Raw genomic sequence first — 20,540 nt, forward strand, 5'->3', positions numbered from 1 at the left:
GATTTATTCACTAGGTCTTGCAACTTAACGTTAATCCATACACATTTCAGTGGGTGGAAAACTGGTCATCTGCTAACAATCCATACTGTTAAGGTTTAGGATGTTTGCCCTAGTCAGAAAAGTGTCTGTGGCAGTACCCACAGGGCTATGTCCTGAATTCCCTTCTTTTTAACATATACTTCTCTAATATGAAAGCCAAAACCAAGGGACTACATTTGTTTGTGATTGCAAACTGAGGCTGCTTATCAAATCTTATTCAAGTTCTTCAGCTGAGCTATCCCAATCAAATGTTTAATCTGTTAATCATGAGATTACCTTCAGTGCTAAGAAATACACTGTAGTACCCTTTGGTAATGCACCGTTGAAATCACATACCATGTAGATAAAATCCCACTTAAATCTGATCCACTTAATAGAACTTTTGGTATGTACATTTATAAACTCTCCTTTCACCAAGGCATATCTGTTATGTGTAGAAAATCCTTCTAGTTTGCAGAGCTTATTCTTTGCATTATCATTTTAAAATTCAGATATGTTACATCTTGCAATTTATTACTCCTTTTTTTAGGGTCTATGTTAGATCAGCGAACGCTTAAACAAGCGAACGCTGATTGATCGACCTTATTTTGGCGAATGTTCAAAATATCGAAGCAACAGAAACCCAAATTTTTGCCTAGGGAAAGAATTTGGTTGTCCGTTTCTGTTGCTTCAGTATTTTTAGTGCTGTGGTGGAAAGTTATGGGTCGGATTCAGGTAAGTGTGCGATTGTGTGGATGTGAGTGTTAGGGTGGGTTAGGTGAGTTAGGGTTAGGGCTCAGGTTAGGTATGTGTGTGATTGTGTGGACGTGAGCGTTAGGGCTGGTTTAGGTGAGTTAGGGTTAGGGAGCGGGTGAGGTGAGTGTGTGATAGTGACGGACCTTAGGGTTAGGGTTTGGGTTAAGGTAAGTGGATAGTTAGTGGTGTGTGCATAGTTTAGTATAGGGTTAGGTGTCAGATTTTAGGTGCATGTGTGTGGATTTCTGTTTGTTTGGTGTGCTTGTGTTGTGTGTATGTGTTTTGGATCAGCAATTTTTTTTCCTAGGGGAAAAAAAATCGCTGATCTGACAGTTCGAGATTGTAAGCTTTCACTTACATAAGGTCAATCAATCAGCATTCGCTTTTTTAAGCGTTCGCTGATCTAATATAGACCCCTTTTTTAGGTACAACATTGAATAGAATACTTGGCATGCATCTCATCAGCCACCTAAACAGACATGAGATGTCATTTTTCCTCCTCAAAAAGATGTTTGGTTTCAGTATTGTTAGCAATTCTGATAGACTAAAAGCCATATCTCTCTTCCCTGTGTGGACCACATTGGTCTCTGTATAGCCTTCTGAGATATGAACGACCTCACACTCTAAACTGCTATGCTATAAACACCGTCATACTCTTTGAACTGTTTCACCTAAAACAAAACAGGTAATAAAGCAAACCGCTTCTCTACAAACCTAAAACTATACTGATCAGTGTTTTGTGTATGACATCTGTCAAATGCTGAAGTTAAATCTCTATAAATTACATCACAGTACAATTTTTCATTCATGGCTATTATTATATTGTTATAGAATATCATGTTACAGGTGGTTATAGAGCTATTTCAAGATATGTATGCTGATATATGGTTTCAAGTCCCAACCTATCCATTTCTGACAATAACTTATCCAATGTTAACTTCTTCATTATTTTACTACACCATGAAAGTAGACTTAAGGGTCTATGTAACTCTGGGTTTGTCTACTCCCATTTCCTTTAAAGGTTTATTAAGAACACGTCTCCAATCTTGAGAAATCTCCCTATATTTATATTACCTAGTAAATAATATAATGGTAGTTTAAGTTCTTGCTAAAGTTTTTCAGGTCATTACTACTAATTCCGTCTCCTCCCTATGCTTTGTTTGGCTTCAGTTTGTGCAGTTCTTTTTCAATATAATCTAATTTGATTCCAGTATCTGAGGTTACCTGGATGTCATTAGGACAACTTAACACCCCCTTTGTGGAGCCAAACTGTTTTGCATAAGGTTTTGTAAATATATCTATAATATGTTGTGTCTGAGAATAAATGTTAGAATCTACACACAGTTCATCAATTTGTATGTCTTTACTCCTTCCACATCTTATGTATATATAAAAAGGTTACTGTTATGCTGAATATATCATCCGCGGTGGTGCAGCATTAGCATTGTTGCCTCACAGCAAGAGGTTCTCCCGTTCGATTCTCAGCTGGAGTGCGGGGAGTGCCTTCTGTGTGGAGTCTGCATGTCCTCCCCGCAGTTGGGTGGGCGTTCGAAAGACATGCGTGAATGGACATGCCTTCGTTGAAGCTTGAACGTCGAGCTGGCACCTCGGCGTTTGTGAAAATCTACTGCCAATCATTAGTGGACCGGAGTTCCGCTGTGGCGACCCCTAACCAGGAAAAGCCGAAAGACAAACAACAACAACCGTTATGCTGAATATCTTTATGTACATTTTCTTCAAATTTTTCTTGATCTTGTCTGAGACTGTGTTCAATCTTTGCCCAGCTTATTTCAATTTTCAAAGCTGTAGTTCAGTTTCTCTTCCATGTCTTATCTTTTTTTTGTCTTACCTTAATTAGGTATCTCGTTCTTATGGAAATATATCCCCTTGATGTTTTATGCCTAGATCCTGATAGTAAACATTTTTTTTATTTTTTACACTCAAATTCTCTTTCAGAACTTTCCACATTTCATTTAAGTTTTTCCACTGAACACATCACTTAAGTTAGTTTTACATAGCGACTGCTTTGCTTCCTTATTATCTGTAATTAATCTTCTGTGCACTGGTTTAGATTTCAGTTTGGCAGAATTACCTAGCAACAAATTAACCTTTTTAACCCCCATGATCAATGCACATCAATGGTGGTAAAACTTGACTTGAAGTAACAGTAATTTATTTATATCTAATATGTTCCATTCCCTGGTAGGTATAGCTCCACACAAGCTCTTGAGAGCTTTTCTGCATACTTTTTAGCAGACCCGGTTTCAAACCAGGTGGGATCCAGGACAGAGGTACTAAGCCTGCATCAAAATTCTCTTGTACTGCTGGTGGCTTGGTGGTCCCCAAAAGATCTGAGTGTCTAGATAAAATATTCCAACTTTCTTTGCTCAAATGCACACAAGTCCTACAGGGCCAGAGTAACAGACTGTTTAACTTCACAAATGACAGCAGTGACAGTAAATGTCATCCCCAGCAGAGACGGTTTCAAACCAGATGGGATCCAGGACAGAGCAGTTATAGCAGTTGTGACAGTGTACACCTAATATGTCTGATTGTGATTAAAAAAAAGGCCATAATCATGTATTTCAGCTTTGTTTTACACAAACAGTATCCTCAGTAAAGTATTCCAGCTTGCAGCACACAAATACACTTTAACCCTGCAAAGCCAGAATAATAATTGCTAGCTTCAGCAAATGATAGCAAAATCTATAAGGTTTATTTGTATTAACAACAGTCCCTTGTACCCAGAGATTATAGGCACTTAATTGACAGTGTACTCCCCAAATACCATATTATAGTAGAATACAATAATAATTAGTCATGGTAGTTTAATGGCAGTGGAGTTTTTAACTAGATTATTTAATGAAATCTTGGAAAGTGAGAGAGGATGCCTGAGGAATGGAGAAAAAGTGTTTTGGTACCAATTTTTGAGAATAAGGGTGATGTGCAGAGCTGCAGTAACTACAGAGGGATTAAATTGATCAGTCACAGCAAGTTATGGGAAAGAGTAGTGGAGGCTAGGTTAAGAAGGGAGGTGATGATTAGTGATCAGCAGTATGGTTTCATGCCAGGAAAGAGCACTACAGATGCGATGTTTGCTCTGAGAGTGTTGATGGAGAAGTACAGAGAAGGTCAGAAGGAGTTGCATTGTGTCTTTGTGGACTGAAAGAAAGCATATGACAGGGTGCCTAGAGAGGAGTTGTGGTATTGTATGAGGAAGTCATGAGTGTCAGAGAAGTATGTAAGAGTGGTACAGGGATATGTACAAGGGTAGTGTGACAGCGGTGAGGTCTGCAGTGGGAGTGATGGATGCGTTTAAGGTGGAGGTGGGATTACATCAAGGATCAGCTCTGAGCCCTTTCTTATTTGCAGTGGTGATGGACAGTTTGACAGATGAGATCAGACAGAAGTCCCTGTGGACTATGATGTTTGCAGATGACATTGTGATTTGTAGTGAGAGTAGGGAACAGGTGGAGTTGACCCTGGAGAGGTGGAGATATGCTCTAGAGAGAAGAGGAATGAAGGCCAGCAGGACTAAGACAGAATATATATGTGCGAATGAGAGGGAGGATAGAGGAATGGTGAGGATGCAGGGAGTAGAGGTGGCAGAGATGGACGAGTTTAAATACTTGGGATCAACAGTTCAGAGTAGTGGTGAGTGTGGAAGAGAGGTGAAGAAGAGAGTACAGGCAGGGTGGAGAAGAGTGTCAGGAGTGATTTGTGATAGATGAGTACCAGTAAGAGTGAAAGGGAAGGTCTACAAGAGGGTAGTGAGACCAGCTATGTTATATGGGTTGGAGACAGTGGCATTGACAAAAAGGCAGGAGTCAGAGCTGGACGTGGCAGAGTTAAAGATGTTAATATTTGCACTGGGTGTGATGAGGGTGGACAGGATTAGGAATAAGTATATTAGAGGATCAGCCCAGGATGGAAGGTTTGTAGACAAAGCCAGAGAGGCAAGATTACATTGGTTTGGACATGTGCTGAGGAGGGATGCAGAGTATATTGGGAAAAAGGTGCTAAGGATGAAGAGGCCAGGTAACAGGAAAAGAGGAAGGCCTAAGATAAGGTTCATGGATGTGGTGAGAGAGGACATGCAGGTGGTTGGTGTGACAGTGCAAGATGCAGAGGACAGGAAGAAATGGAAACAGATGATCTGCTGTGGCAACTCCTAACAGGAGCAGCCGAAAGAAGAAGAAGAAGTTTATTTCAATCCCCATACATACACAAATTGCAGCCATATTAACTGTGAGAGAGGACATGCAGGTGGTTGGTGTGACAGTGCAAGATGCAGAGGACAGGAAGAAATGGAAACAGATGATCCGCTGTGGCAACTCCTAACAGGAGCAGCCGAAAGAAGAAGAAGAAGTTTATTTCAGTCCCCATACATACACAAATTGCAGCCATATTAACTGTGTGTACATTGAACACAGGATTGTAATCAAATGAGTACATAAATAGTAGTAGTACTGCATTTTGCCTCAGTGCTGTCAGAAGTTTGCAATTAACCCATTGCAACCCCATATGTGCTCGCCCGCACAAACTCACACACACACACACACACACACACACACACACACACACACACAAAGTGTGCTTACCAGTTGCAGCAACTTGTATGACTGTGTTTACCACATACCTAATTAAGATCAGATGAATGAATAAATATGTAGCAGTTTGTTCAGCCTCCTCTGAAGCAGCATTTCTGCTGCTCAAATATATAGGAAGACTAACTTTCTTGGGTGGCGTAAGTCAGGGAACCTCGTTGGATAGGCTTACGTAGGCCATCGGGCCCATAGCCTAGTACCTACCTATGAACCTGTAAGACCTGGAGTAAGGCACGACTGCCTTATTCTCCACTTTGAGTATGCCTAGTGCTGGGCTGTTTTAGAAAACAACCCAGCTGTGTAACAGGTGTATGTATTATTTATTTTTAACAGAAATTAAAACTCTGCCCATGCATAGCCACATGCACAGAATTCCAAACCCTGAAATGGGAAACTTGAGAATGTTTTTTAAATGAAAAGTAAATAAATTTACTTATGTTTTGCTTTCACTGAAGGGGGGATACTGCACCCTGGCAGGGATTACCAAAAGGTACCACAGTTTCAAACATTCAGATAGGTACACTAGTAGCAATGAATATTTTATTATGGAATGTGAAAAAGAAATGTGTGACAGATTTAAATGTAGGCACTATCCCCATTGTATTGTTAAACAAGCTTACTCTCATGTTCAGGAAGAAAGATTTGACCAGTTGTCAGCAATTCCACACAAACAACATTTAAACATACTTCTTTTCACAACTAAATATTGTGCTGCAGTTAAAGATACTAGAGGAGTTTTATATAGGTGTTGGCCCACTTTTTAAACTGCAGAGAATTACAGGGTATTTTACCAACACAATTACTTGTTTATAAAACAAAGGAAAAAACAGTTGGCACATGTAGCTATAGCCACTGTAGTGTATGCAAGTATTTTTCAAGACTTCTTTGTCTTCTTCTTTCGGCTTTTCCCGGTTAGGGGTCGCCACAGCAGATCACCCGTCCGCTCATGATTGGCAGTGGAGTTTTACAGTGTCGAGTTGCCAGCCCGGCGCTCAACCTTCCACAGAAGGCACACATACACTCACACCTAGGGCCAATTTAGAGTGTCCAATCCACCTACAGCATGTCTTTGGGATGTGGGAGGAAACCAGAGCACCCAGAGGAAACCCACACGGCCACAGGAAGGACATGCAGACTCTGCACAGAAGGCACCCCAGCCAAGGATCAAACCGGAGAACCTCTTGCTGTGAGGCGGCAATGCTAACTGCTGCACCACCATGGCCACCCAAGTATTTTTCAAGAATAAATGTTTCAAACATAAATGTAGTGGTTGTACATACAAGTTGTCTTATTAGTTACATTTCTCACTGTGTAGATCAGAATGTCTTGCTAGAGTATTTTACGGGTGGAAAAGCAACAAGATGCTTTAAAAGTGGAAACAGCAGACCACTTTTCTAACATTTTGACAGAAGAGATTTTAGTCCCAGGAAGTAATACTGTTTTGAGGGATTTGGTGCATTAAAATGTTGTATGTTTTTGGGGGGGGGGGTGGACAGTACAGTTTAAATTCAAGAAGCAAAGTAGCAGAATAAGATGAATGTCCATTCATCTAGGCACCCATCAGTTTGCTATTTTTTTTTTGTTGTTGCTTGTAATTTGGAAACTTGCTTATTGAAATTATAATGTGAACCGTGTATTAATTGTTTAGCCCCATTTGCCACCATTTTGCCTACTTGGTCAGGCTTTCCAAGTTTTTTTTTTAATTAGCTTTTTCCCTATTCTGCAATGTTGCATCTAGCTTTATTTAATGTCAGCTAAGAGGCTGACTGTTCTGGTTTTCTTTAGATATGTTTGAAATGAATAAATAGAAGTATAATACACCCAAGATCAATCTATTCAGTACTTATCTAAGCACTCACTTTTTTTGGACATTGTGCCGCTACACACAAATGCCAGTGTTGTGCTCTTTGGCCTCACTGCAGTCCACTTCCCAAATCACTGTCCTATTCTCCACCCCTTGCAATTTTCTTAACAACTGCTTGTGAAAAAAAAAAAAAAAAGCCCTTGGTAAACTACTGATAGAGCATCACTGTTACTTCCCTGTTAAGTTCTCTTGAAATGCAATCCTAAAACCTGATCAGGTGTAACAAGTAATTCCTTCTGGCCATCAACACGTTAGTTGTCCTCTAGGAAAATAATGTTTATTTCCTTTAGGATTCTTATCTCATTGACCTGTGGTAAACAAACCTGTAGTTCTAGAATCCCGTACTTTCCTTTATGCAGGGGTACCAGTTTTGTAGTTTCAGTCCCTGGGTACTTCTACGTCAACCAATACTGAAAATTTCAATCAGGGGTTCCCTTAGCACATAGGATAGAGTCCCAACAATCCCTGGAAGCAGCTTATCTAGATCTGTGCTCTACCCTCCTCTTATCACATCTATCCTGATGTCCCAGTTAGTGCTTTTCCCTCGCTACCCTACCATCCTCCCAGCAATGCACCCTGTTGCTCATTTTCCCTTGAAAAATAGAGTCAAGATATCTAATATCTGTGCATTTGTTATCCTTAAATGGTGAAACAGTTTTTCCTTTTTGTATACTTCAAACCTAGGAGTTAAACTTTCAGATTTTGAGGTCCTCTCAGTTGTACCATCATGCAAATCAGAAATTCTATTTTAAAACATAAAATTATAGCAGATGCGTAATAATACACTGTAATATTTTAAAGCTGATGCCTTATTATAAAAAATACTTTTTTCCCCATCCGATTAGAATTGTATGGTGCTTTTAGTTAAAGTTATGCTTTTATTCTTGTTTGGCATGCTGCATTTGCTGTACAGGACCCTCAGTAAAGATGTAGTGGGACTCACTTTGAAGACTGAAGTTGGTTGGCTTTGTGTAAACATAAGGAAATTTTTTACAACATGGAGTGGAAGATTAGAAGAACAGATTTCTTGAAGTCATTGTACTGGAGATTGTATTTCATGGCAAAAAAGCATGATCAGAGTAAATGCAACATACAACAAAGAGTTGAAAGATGCAAGGGCATTTTAAATGCTGCATGAAAGAGTGTAGACAAAAGTGGATACATTAAAAGTAGAAAGGTAATGCATATTTATTTAGCAATTTAAACAAGCCTTATTAAGTTTAGTAGTCTAAGGCAACGTGTAACAGTACTTATGTCTATAGCACATGAGATTAGTGTTGTGGTGTGTGAGGTTAAACTATGTTTTAATTAGGATCTGAGGCTTACATAGTTTGTATGGAAAGGGAATTGCTAAACAAGTCAGGATCACACAAAGTTACTAGGCTAAACGCCCTAGTGCCTTTTTAAGGCCTAGCCATTCATGCTCCAATTATCAGTGGTTGTAGGCTAGAACTGTTTTGATATTTGCCTGTGTGTATTAGGGTATTAGGGCATCTACAAACTCCCCCTGTCCATAAGGGCCATAGGCGACAAGCCAAGGGTGAATTTGTGATTTCCCATCCTTTGGTCCAAGTTTGAATAGGCTTAGGGAAGACTTCTGTTTCACATGAATGGGGAGTCTGTATGTTTTGTTTATGTCACTGACAAGGTTTAGATCCTTAGATCAGGTAATTCCAGTGCTGTTTGGTTTGCAAATGTGTAGCAGATTCATCAGTTCTGGATTTGAGAATGCCTTATAGGTTAGGCATCGATCACCCCTCAGTAGTCTGTTTGAGACAATGCCCAGGGACTGGGCTTTGAGGCGGTCTGCATAGGACATATTTACAGCAATTATTCTTCTAGTGAGCTATCTATGTGGCCGCGCCAATTGTTTCAAATGCCTGGTCAGGTACAAATCAAAGGGTGGATTGTAGTCTATTATTGGTCTAATTGTGAAGCTTTGGATATTGGCCTGTTGAGGACTGAGTATAGTGGGACTATGATCTCCTTATTTCTGAATGGATGCCATGGCTTTGCTTATAAGTTGCATCAGATTTTCTCACTGCCATGGACACATAGGTTCATAGGTTCATAGGTTCATACTAGGCTATCTGCCCAAGGGCATTTATAAGCCTAGCCCATAGTTATGTGGCTTTCGCCACCCCTTTAGTTTGAATAAAAACTATGCCTATCATTTTGCTGTGCCTCTGTCAAGCAGTGACGCTGAAGTAATCCCTGGGGTATATCTGCAATCTCCCATCCATTGGTCAAGATTCCTCTTGAACAAGACCAGAGAGGTGCTCTGCCTCACATGTACCGGGATTTTGTTCCACAGCATAGGGAGTCTCTGGGTGATGAATCTGTCCCTCCAGCACGTTCTATTTATAACCGTGTCAAGGTTTAAGTCTCCGCCCTTGTGGTTCTGAGGGATCTAGATTTTTGAGGTGAAGCATATTCATCAAATCTGGGTTTGACATGGCCTTATATGTCAGGCACAGGTCACCTCTGAGCAAGCGGTATGAGACTGAATAGAGCTGGAGTTCTTTCAGTCGGGCAGCATAAGACATATTTTGAGACCCTTTATCCTTTTGGTGAGGAACTTTTGGGGCCTTTCAAGCTGCAGCAGGTGTCTGGTCAGATACATTCGAGCGGGCATTGTACTCAATCATAGGTCTAATAAGTGATGAGTACAGGGGACGATGACCTCCCTTGATCTAGATGTGAATCCCTTCATGATCAGGTGGGTGATATAGAAGGTTTTCCTAACTACTTTAGCAACATGAGTGTCAAGCGAAGGCTACTGTCAACCTGGGTCCCCAGATCTCTGATGACTTTTTCTGTGCTCAGTGGATTGCCACCTATATGGTAGCTAGGGGTAGCCTTGTTTTTCCCAAAGGGTATGACTATGCATTTTTGGCGTTTAACTTCAGGCCATGGCTCTGGCACCAGTTATCCATTTCTGTGAGGCCCTTCTGGAGGATATCTGTGTCAGATGTGTTTTTCGACTATGGCCCAGTTTGCAGTCATCTGCAAACTTTGTCAGCCATAACCCTCCTGTGTTTGCTTGTACTTCAGAAAAGTAGATGCCGAACAAGAGTGGACCCAGGACTGAGCCCTGTGGGACACCACTTGTGACAGGCTTTGAGTCTGACATGGCTCCAGCAACTCTGACCCTGTGGGTTCTGTCACTTAGCCAGTTTGCAACCCATCTTGTGATGTATGGGTTTACATTCAAGCTGATGAGTTTTTCGATGATACCTGAGTGGGGTATTGTGTGAAGGCCTTTGCCAGGTCGAGGTAGGCTGTATGGACTGCCTTTCCTCATCAATGGCCTTGGTGACTGTCTCGAAAAAGTCAACCAAGTTTAAGAGGCAGGATCTGCCTTTGACAAAGCCAAACTGAGTTGGATCCAAAGTCTGCAAGTTCCCTATGTCTTTATTTATGAGTTCCATTATGATCCTCTCCATGGCTTTGCAGATAAGGCTTGTCAAGCTAATGGGGCGGTAATTTCCAGGGTCTGTGGAGGCACCGCCCTTATGAAGTGGGACCACAGTCGCCGTCGCCACTCCTTGGGTGCGTATCCTGAGGTGAGGCTAAGATTAAACAGCTGTCCTAACTGTGGGTTTAATTCCTCATTGAGTTCATGAAGCACACAGCCGGGGACACCATCCGTCCCATGGATGCTGTGTTTTTGCCTTAGTGAGGGCAGTTCTCACCTGGGCGTTGGAGATGTTTGGGGGCTACAATCCTCTGGAATAGATATCTCTCCTTTTGGGGAGGGGAGAAGTTTGCACTGAACCTGTCAGCCAGTATGTTGGCAATGTGTGTAGGTTCAGTAATTTTCACATCATTTTGAACTAATTCTGAGCATATCTGGGAGTTTCCTCCTAGGTTTCTAACATAGCTAAAGAAGGCCTTATGATTCTCTTTAGAGTCCTTGGCGATTTTTCTCTCAAAATTTGCCTTGGATGATTTTATGAGAGCTCTTAGTTTTTACTTATAATGATCAAAGGTGTCTTACCTTTCAAGGATTTTGCTCTATCTTGTAGTAGCTTCCTCCTTTTGTTGTAGAGCTTGTTTATGGCTGGGGTCCACCAGACTGGACGCTTGCCTTTGGTACAGAGAGTCTTAGTTTTGTTTGGGATTGCCTGATCCATGCAGTCCTGTAGGTGCTGGTAGAAGGCATTTGTAAGTGATTCAGCGGTTTGAGTAATGTTTACCACTGGCTCAGGGGCCTTAAAGGAGACCACACTAGTTTTAGAAGTGTGAAATCGGCTTTTGAGAAGTTTTTCACTGTGGTCTTTTTGTTTCAGGTGGGGGGATGAGGACCTCCAGCGAGATTAGTTTATGATCTGATCTCACCAGTGAGGGGTATACTTCCGGTGTTGAACATTTTGATCCCATGTTCGTGATGATGAGATCAAGTATGTTTTCTCCTCTTGTGGGGATGGTGACTAGTTGTTCCATGGCATTTGAGTTTATGAACTCCAGGAATTTTTGGGTTAGAGTGTTCGGGCTTGAGTAGTGTTCCCAGTCTATATTAGGGTAGTTAAAGTCACCTAGTATGATGGTGTTTGGAGATACATTTATCCCTCCAATGTTTTCAGGAAGGCCATGTGAGGTTCCTGAGTTTGAGAGGGTGGCCTGTAACATGCTACAAATTGCAGAGCAGTCTTGCCTATGGTTAATTGCACCTGGATGGTCTCCGATGCATCATGCGTTGCCACCAACCTTGAGGTGTGGGTGTCCTTTATGAATATGGACACCCCCTCCTTTCTTGGTGTTGTCCGGATTTTGGGGCCGAACGCATGATATGAGGTGAAACCTGTTAGTGCTGGGGTGCTCTCAGGAGCCTTGAACCAGGTTTCTGTCACAGCACAGACATCGATGTTCTCCATATTGAGAAGGGCCTCGAGTGCGTGCATCTTGAGATTGAGACTTCTGGCATTGAGCAGCATTACCCTTAGTTTTTTCCTTTTGGTGTTCTAGGGTGGTAGGTTTAGAATTTGAGCCTTGCCTAAAAAGGCACTATGGGGTGGCAAGAGCCTTTGCCAATATCCGGAAGCCCAGGGGGTGACAGGTGCAAACCGTCCCTTGCGAAGCAGCGTGGCTTGTCCAGCATGTCATCCCAGGCAGACAGACATTGGATCCCCTTTGAATGACACCAGAATTTAAGCCAATTATTAAAGCTGATCATCTTATCACTGTATTGTGGCATCATTCTAGGTGAAGGTAGGATACTGCTCAAGGTCAGGGTCATACCTGCCTGGGCTACATAATCAGAGAGCTCCTCGATGTCCCTTTTCATGTAGTCCAAGGAGGTACGTCTCAGGTCGTTGACACCAGCGTGGACAATGACTGAGTCGTACTTGTACCTGCTGTTGAGAGACCTGAGTGCTTGCGTTATGTGGCGGATTCTAGCGCCTGACAGGCAGCTTACTGTGACCTTCTCTTTACTCAGTCTGGTGAGCGGGACGTCAGTGTGTCTGACTATGGAATCACCAATGACAAGTGTGTCTGGCATTTTGTTTGGCCTTAAGGGCTGTGACTGTTTGACACTCTGACTGTGTGGTCTATGTGTTGCATGTGTTGGGTCGTGAGGTGGTAGTTGTTTGGGTGTCTGCTTTGGTGGCCTCTGCCGTTTTGGTAAATTTTGATCAGAGCCTCCGAGTATGTCTTTGTGTGAGTATGTGTATGATTTGAAGTTGTGATGGTACCATGTGTGACTGGGTATGTATTGTGTGTGGTTACCTTCTCCTCCTGTCTGGTCTTGCCAGTCCTATGTTGAGAGAGCTCAGCCTCCAGTTTGGCCGTATAGTTGCATCTCTCGCATGTATTTGTGTTTTGTGGGAGAAGGAGAGGATTGTCTGTGTACATGAGGCAGTTGTAACATTGCCTCAATATTCCCAGGTTCACCAGTTGAGCTGGAGAGGACACTAGCAAGTGATCCCTCGACATACTAGAAGTAGTAGATAAAGAGACTTTCAAAGGACTCCGGGGGAAGTGGGTTTTAGGCTGGTGGGGTACTATCTATAATAAGAGTGCACATGGTGATCAAAGTTCAGGTTACTGTCAACCTGAGTTCCCAAGTCCCTTACCACTGTCACTACTCTTAGGGGAGTGTTGTCAATGTATTAATTTGCAGCAGTGGTTGTCTTCCCAAAGGGTATAATTATGCATTTTTTTGCACTGAGTTTTAGGCCATGGCTCTGGCACCAGTTATTTGGCTGTGTTGGACCCTCCTGGAGGATAACTACATCTTTGGGGTATTCATTGATTGCACCTATTTTGCAGTCATCAGCAAATTTGGTCAACCAAAGGCCCTCTACATTTGCCTTGACTACTGAGCCCTATGGAACACTACTAGTAACAGGCCTATTGGTGGAAGTGGATTCCCCCACCCTAACTTCATGTGGCCTGTCTGCAAGCCATTTGTCTGTCCATTGGGTGACACAGGGATTTATGTTTAAATTTGAGCGTTTGTCTATAATACCAAAGTGAGGTATTGTTTCATACGTCTTTGCAAGGTCTAGTTAGGCAATATGTAGTGTTTTACCCTCGTCCATGGGTCTAGTGACCTTTTTGAAGGTGTCTTCCATGTTTAGCAGGTAATAATCCTCCTGTGACGAAACCAAACTGGGATGGGTCTAATGTATGAAGATTTCCTATGTCTTTATCAGACCCACAATAATTCTTTCCATGACTTTTCATATAAGATTAGTCAAACTTAATGTGTCTGTGGCCCACCTTTGTGTATAGGGATGACTGTTGCAGTCCTCCTTTCTCTAAGGTTGAAGCTTGTCTGGAGGCTGTGGATGAATAGAGATTCTAGTGGGCCTGATAGGTCAGGTTTTAAACTGTTTAGGAGGCATCCTGGGATATTTTCAGGGGGCCTTTGATGCAGTGTTTTTAACTCTGGAGTGTGTAGTAAGGAGTATGTTCTTTAGTGATAGTTGGGGGAGAAATGGTGGAGGGTATTTCCTGCATTGGAACTGGGGGTGATGGGGGGAATGAAACTGGAGCTAAATTTATTGGTCAGCAAATTTACTATATACCCTGGTTCACTGTAGGAAGTTCCACTTACTGTTGGGTATTCCCTTTAAGGTTGCATACATAACTGAAAAATGCCTTATGGTTATCCTTAGCCTGGGAAGTTATTTTTGCTACAAAGTTGGCTTGGTAGAATTGATTAGCCCCCCTAAAGTTACTTGTTAAGGCTGATGAGGAATAGTTTTTTTTTGTCTTTTGGGCATAACCCTTCCTATTTTTTGGACATGATTTTATTACTTCTGTTATACAACCTATTTATACTGGGGGTCCACCAAGGATGCTTGTTTTTAGAATTTGTCCTAAGTTTATTTTGGTTTGGTATGCAGTTATTTACATGCTTTTATAAGGTTTCTATAAACACTTCCGCATAGGCCACCTATCTGAGTTTGCCGGGGAGGATTGAAATTTAGCTATGCCATCTCTTAATAGGAGGAAGTAAGCGTTGAAAAAGTACTCAAGGGTTCTTAGGATTGGTGGGAGTTTAGCCTTTATATTTATTTCAAACGTGACCGCTTTGTGATCTGATCTGACTACTGAGAACATTACACAAGGGGAGGTGCAAGATTCCCTGATATTTTATGTCTTATGTAAGGTATTTCATGTTTGCTCTTAAGGAATATTCTTGGGAAGTAAACTGCATTTCATATAACAGTATAAAATAATCTGATATTCCTAAAAGTGTCACCTGCAAAAATACATTTAATATATCTGGATGTCTTGCATGGTGCATATTTAAACTGATAGAATAAAAGGTGTGCATTTTTTAAAAATTTAATTTTGTGCACATGTAATTATTGCAGTATTCCACAAGCATATGTGTGATACTTGCATAGTCCCGTGGTAATGTACTCAATTTGGCAAAGATTGGATAATTAATTTCCCACAAAGTGAAATCAGAACAGGTTTAATTTTTGATGTTTAGAGAGAAAAGAGAGAATGTTTTTGACAAGTTTCAGTGCACTGCTGTTTGATATAGTCATATGTCTATTGTGACCTAGATACTGTTTATGAAAGACTGAGCACAGAATGTGGTCCTTAGTGACTCTTCATTTATTTTCCAGGATGCACTGCAACAGAGGTTAACTCAGCAAGACAGCTCTGTACTTCAGCTGAAACAAGAGTTGTTAAGGGCCAGTATGACCAAGGATGAACTGTACAATCAGAATGTGAGTAACATATATTTTCTTTCATTTTTTTCTATGTATTTCTTTGATAAGTGCGCAATCAGGTTGACAGAGAACATCAATTTGAGTTATGAAATGGCATATTTTAAGTACATCTTTTAGATAAAGCAGAAGAAAACAGCAATGAACAGGTCTGTAAACAAGTCCATAAACAATTTTCTGCTAGTAGATGTGCAACAGAATATTAAAGAGCATTAAGTGTTATGTTTACCTTTACTTTTAGCATTTTCTCAGAAAAGCCTTCCCTCTGCAACGCATGTAACTATGGTGGGGTGAGGGAGCAATTGCCCTAGGTGCAGGCTGATAGGGGTCACAAGTGGCAGTTGCAAGTGAATTGTAAGTGCAGTCCTGGCATTCATTTAAGAGACCAAGTGATTTTGCAGCTTTTTAAATAAATGCAGGTGCTGCATTCATGGTTGGAGCTGGGCACCTTGATAACTGTAGTTGTACTAAGGAAAGTGCTACAGTTACATATCTTTGAAGCCCTTTAAAAGACCTTTTTGAGTTGGCCACCAGTTTAAGGAACTGCCCAGGGAACCAGCTACTACTCTGCTCAACAGTCACTTGGTTTAGTAATGCCCACAGACGAAGGCAGCATCTCTTTCTGGCCTTTTGTTGGTATAGTATCGTTGACCACTAAAAGTTGGAGCTGACACATTCTGTCACTTTCCTTATGGTAGCACTGTGGTAGAAGCATTGATTAAATACTTGTCATACAAAACTACATGCATATCATGTAGACTGAGAGTCTAAGCTTGGTCTTGCAGCAGAAAGTGGTCTTGCAGCCTCTCTTGGCTCTCCATTGTGTGAGAGCATAGCAGGCCTTAGGCACAGGCCAACTAGGCGGCCGCCTAGGGCGCCACTCTAGCAGGGGTGCTTTTTCAGTGTTTATTTGGTGTAGGTAGACCAGGATGGGGGCACCGGATGGTGTAGTAGGGGGCGCCATGGAGCCCTTTTGCCTAGGGCACCAGTTGACCTAAGGCCGCTGCTGTGTGAGAGTACCTAGAGAGGGGTTGCTAAGTGGGATGACCATCGAAAATCTGCATTAGGGCCAGAGCACACTTGAATGTCTATTCATAATACAAAAAAATATCCTTGTTTTCCCGCTTTTCTGAACTAGAATAGTCCAGTCTTCAGATTTTGCTGATCTCTGGGCTTTGTCTTGGTTCCTGTGCTATCCATACCCTTATTTGGATAAGAGGAAGCTTCTTTGTTTCACCAGTGGGAGTGGGGAGCACTGAGCAACCTATTTGTCCCTAGAGGATTGGTTCCAGCCCAGAAACTTGTAGTTTATTGGCCATTTTGGGTCAATTCCTGGCTCTTTTCAACCCCCTGCTATAAAGCCCGCTTTTGCCGCTTTGTACTTGTAACAGACTCAGCACAGCTCCTCGTGGTGTCCTGCAGAGTTCTACAAGCAGCAGAGAGTGAAAGAGTGACTTTCCTGGATTTATAAGTATTTTTTCTGGCTTTCGCTTAAAGTACTGCATCTCGACTGCATTTCGCTTATAAAACAGCTGTGCACATTGGTTTTACTGTTCTTGTGTTGAATTTATACTGTTAGCACTTTAAAAAGTTATTTTTGTTAAATTTAATTGTTAGGCTAACACACTAAAGTGCGCTAGCCGTATTATAGCATTTACTGTTTGTTACTGTATCTTTTCTCCCTTCTCTGTGAAAAAAAGAAAAAAAAAAACAAAAAAATATCCTTGTTTTCCCGCTTTTCTGAACTAGAATAGTCCAGCCTTCAGATTTTGCTGATCTCTGGGCTTTGTCTTGGTTCCTGTGCTATCCATACCCTTATTTGGATAAGAGGAAGCTTCTTTGTTTCACCAGTGGGAGTGGGGAGCACTGAGCAACCTATTTGTCCCTACTGGATTGGTTCCAGCCCAGAAACTTGTAGTTTATTGGCCATTTTGGGTCAATTCCTGGCTCTTTTCAACCCCCTGCTATAAAGCCCGCTTTTGCCCGCTTTTTACTTGTAACAGACTCAGCACAGCTCCTCGTGGTGTCCTGCAGAGTTCTACAAGCAGCAGAGAGTGAAAGAGTGACTTTCCTGGATTTATAAGTATTTTTTCTGGCTTTCACTTAAAGTACTGCATCTCGACTGCATTTCGCTTAAAAAACAGCTCTGCATATTGTTTTACTGTTCTTGTGTTGAATTTATACTCTTAGCACTTTAAAAGTTATTTTTGTTAAATTTAATTGTTAGGCTAACACACTAAAGTGCGCTAGCCATATTATAGCATTTACTGATTGTTACTGTATCTTTTCTCCCATCTTTGTGAAAAAAGAATTAAAAAACAAAAATATCCTTGTTTTCCCGCTTTTCTGAACTAGAATAGTCCAGTCTTCAGATTTTGCTGATCTCTGGGCTTTGTCTTGGTTCCTGTGCTATCCATACCCTTATTTGGATAAGAGGAAGCTTCTTTGTTTCACCAGTGGGAGTGGGGAGCACTGAGCAACCTATTTGTCCCTAGAGGATTGGTTCCAGCCCAGAAACTTGTAGTTTATTGGCCATTTTGGGTCAATTCCTGGCTCTTTTCAACCCCCTGCTATAAAGCCCGCTTTTGCGCGCGTTTTTACTTGTAACAGACTCAGCACAGCTCCTCGTGGTGTCCTGCAGAGTTCTACAAGCAGCAGAGAGTGAAAGAGTGACTTTCCTGGATTTATAACTATTTTTTCTGGCTTTCGCTTAAAGTACTGCATCTCGACTGCATTTCCCTTGTAAAACAGCTCTGCATATTGTTTTTACTGTTCTTGTGTTGAATTTATACTGTTAGCACTTTAAAAAGTTATTTTTGTTAAATTTAATTGTTAGGCTAACACACTAAAGTGCGCTAGCCGTATTATAGCATTTACTGTTTGTTACTGTATCTTTTCTCCCTTCTCTGTGAAAAAAAGAAAAAAAAAAAAAATATCCTTGTTTCCCGCTTTTCTGAACTAGAATAGTCCAGTCTTCAGATTTTGCTGATCTCTGGGCTTTGTCTTGGTTCCTGTGCTATCCATACCCTTATTTCGATAAGAGGAAGCTTCTTTGTTTCACCAGTGGGAGTGGGGAGCACTGAGCAACCTATTTGTCCCTAGAGGATTGGTTCCAGCCCAGAAACTTGTAGTTTATTGGCCATTTTGGGTCAATTCCTGGCTCTTTTCAACCCCCTGCTATAAAGCCCGCTTTTGCGCCCTTTTTTACTTGTAACAGACTCAGCACAGCTCCTCGTGGTGTCCTGCAGAGTTCTACAAGCAGCAGAGAGTGAAAGAGTGACTTTCCTGGATTTATATGTATTTTTTCTGGCTTTCGCTTAAAGTACTGCATCTCGACTGCATTTCGCTTAAAAACAGCTCTGCATATTGTTTTTACTGTTCTTGTGTTGAATTTATACTGTTAGCACTTTAAAAAGTTATTTTTGTTAAATTTAATTGTTAGGCTAACACACTAAAGTGCGCTAGCCGTATTATAGCATTTACTGTTTGTTACTGTATCTTTTCTCCCTTCTCTGTGAAAAAAAGAAAAAAAACAAAAAAATATCCTTGTTTTCCCGCTTTTCTGAACTAGAATAGTCCAGTCTTCAGATTTTGCTGATCTCTGGGCTTTGTCTTGGTTCCTGTGCTATCCATACCCTTATTTGGATAAGAGGAAGCTTCTTTGTTTCACCAGTGGGAGTGGGGAGCACTGAGCAACCTATTTGTCCCTAGAGGATTGGTTCCAGCCCAGAAACTTGTAGTTTATTGGCCATTTTGGGTCAATTCCTGGCTCTTTTCAACCCCCTGCTATAAAGCCCGCTTTTGCGCGCTTTAGCGCGTTTTAGCGTGAATTAGCGCGAAGTTGCTCATAGAGCAGCATAGGGCAGCGCCGGTTAATGAAGTTTAAACTATTTCTGGCTCCGTAAAGTCTGCTCTTCAATTTTTCCCTTAGAACTGTTCTACTTGCAATCTATACAGCCTATACTCTATCTGAAAAGCTCAGCACTTGCTCCTAAAGCATTTCTTTATACAAGTAAAGCACTCTTAAACAAAAGAAAGTACTTCATTCACCTAAATTCCCTTGAGTACCCATTTCCCCATAGGTCCTTTCTGACTCAGTTACACAGCAATCTTTTTCACTATTTCTAGCATGTCGAAGGGTCAGTTGCTAGCATCCTCTCCTGTTCAGCTGGTGAATCTGGGAATCTTGAGGCAATGTTACAATTGCCTCATGTACACAGACAACCCTCTCCTCCTCCCAACAAATACAAATATATGCGAGAGATGCAACTATATAGCCAAACTGGAGGCTGAGCTCCCTCAATTCAGTACTGGCAAGACCAGTCAGGAGGAGAAGGTAACCACGCACACCACAAACCCAGTCTCACATAGAACTATCACAATTGCAAACCAAACACATAAACACACAAAAACATACTCGGAGGCGCTGATTAAAAATTTGCCAAAACAACAGAGGCCTCCAAAGCAGACACCCAAGCAACCGCCATCTCAAGACATAGCACATGCAACACATAGTTCACATAGTCAGTGTGCTAAACAGTCACAGCCCTTAAGGCCAAACAACATGCCAGACACACTTGTAATAGGTGACTCCATAGTCAGACACACTGACGTACCGCTCACCAGACTGAACAAGGAGAGGGTCACAGTAAGCTGCCTGTCGGGAGCTAGAATCCGCCACATAACACAAGCACTCAGGTCACTCCACAGCAAGTACAAATATGACTCAGTCATTGTACATGCCGGTGTGAATGACCTGAGTCGTACCTCCCTGGACTACATGAAAAGAGACATAGAGGAGCTCTCTGATTATGTAGCCCAGGCCGGTATGACCCTGACCCTGAGCAGTATCTTACCCTCACCAAGAATGATGCCACAGTACAAAGACAAAATGATCAGTTTTAACAATTGGCTTAATTACTGGTGTCATTCTAAGGGGATCAATGTCTGTCTGCTTGGGATGACATGCTTGACAAGCCACGCTGCTTCGCAAGGGACGGCTTGCACCTGTCACCCTGGGCTTCGGATATTGGCCAAGGCTCTTGCCACCCCCATAGTGCCTTTTTTAGGCAAGGCTCAAAGGACAAACCTACCTCCCTA

At 41.7% G+C, this 20,540-nt stretch overlaps 1 protein-coding gene across 2 annotated transcripts in view; it reads left to right on the plus strand.

Moving 5' to 3' along the window:
* Positions 1–20,540, plus strand: part of DIXDC1 (DIX domain containing 1) — a 1,310,681-nt gene that overhangs the window by 1,083,316 nt on the left and 206,825 nt on the right. For both annotated transcript variants that reach the window (XM_044081011.1, XM_044081010.1), the window contains one exon: positions 15,336–15,440. In XM_044081011.1, the coding sequence (XP_043936946.1) occupies positions 15,336–15,440 (105 nt within the window). The remainder of the gene's footprint in view (positions 1–15,335; positions 15,441–20,540) is intronic.

This window comes from Protopterus annectens, chromosome 8.part0 (assembly GCF_019279795.1).
Source record: "Protopterus annectens isolate FY-2018-M chromosome 8.part0, PAN1.0, whole genome shotgun sequence".
Lineage (NCBI taxonomy): Eukaryota > Metazoa > Chordata > Ceratodontiformes > Protopteridae > Protopterus > Protopterus annectens.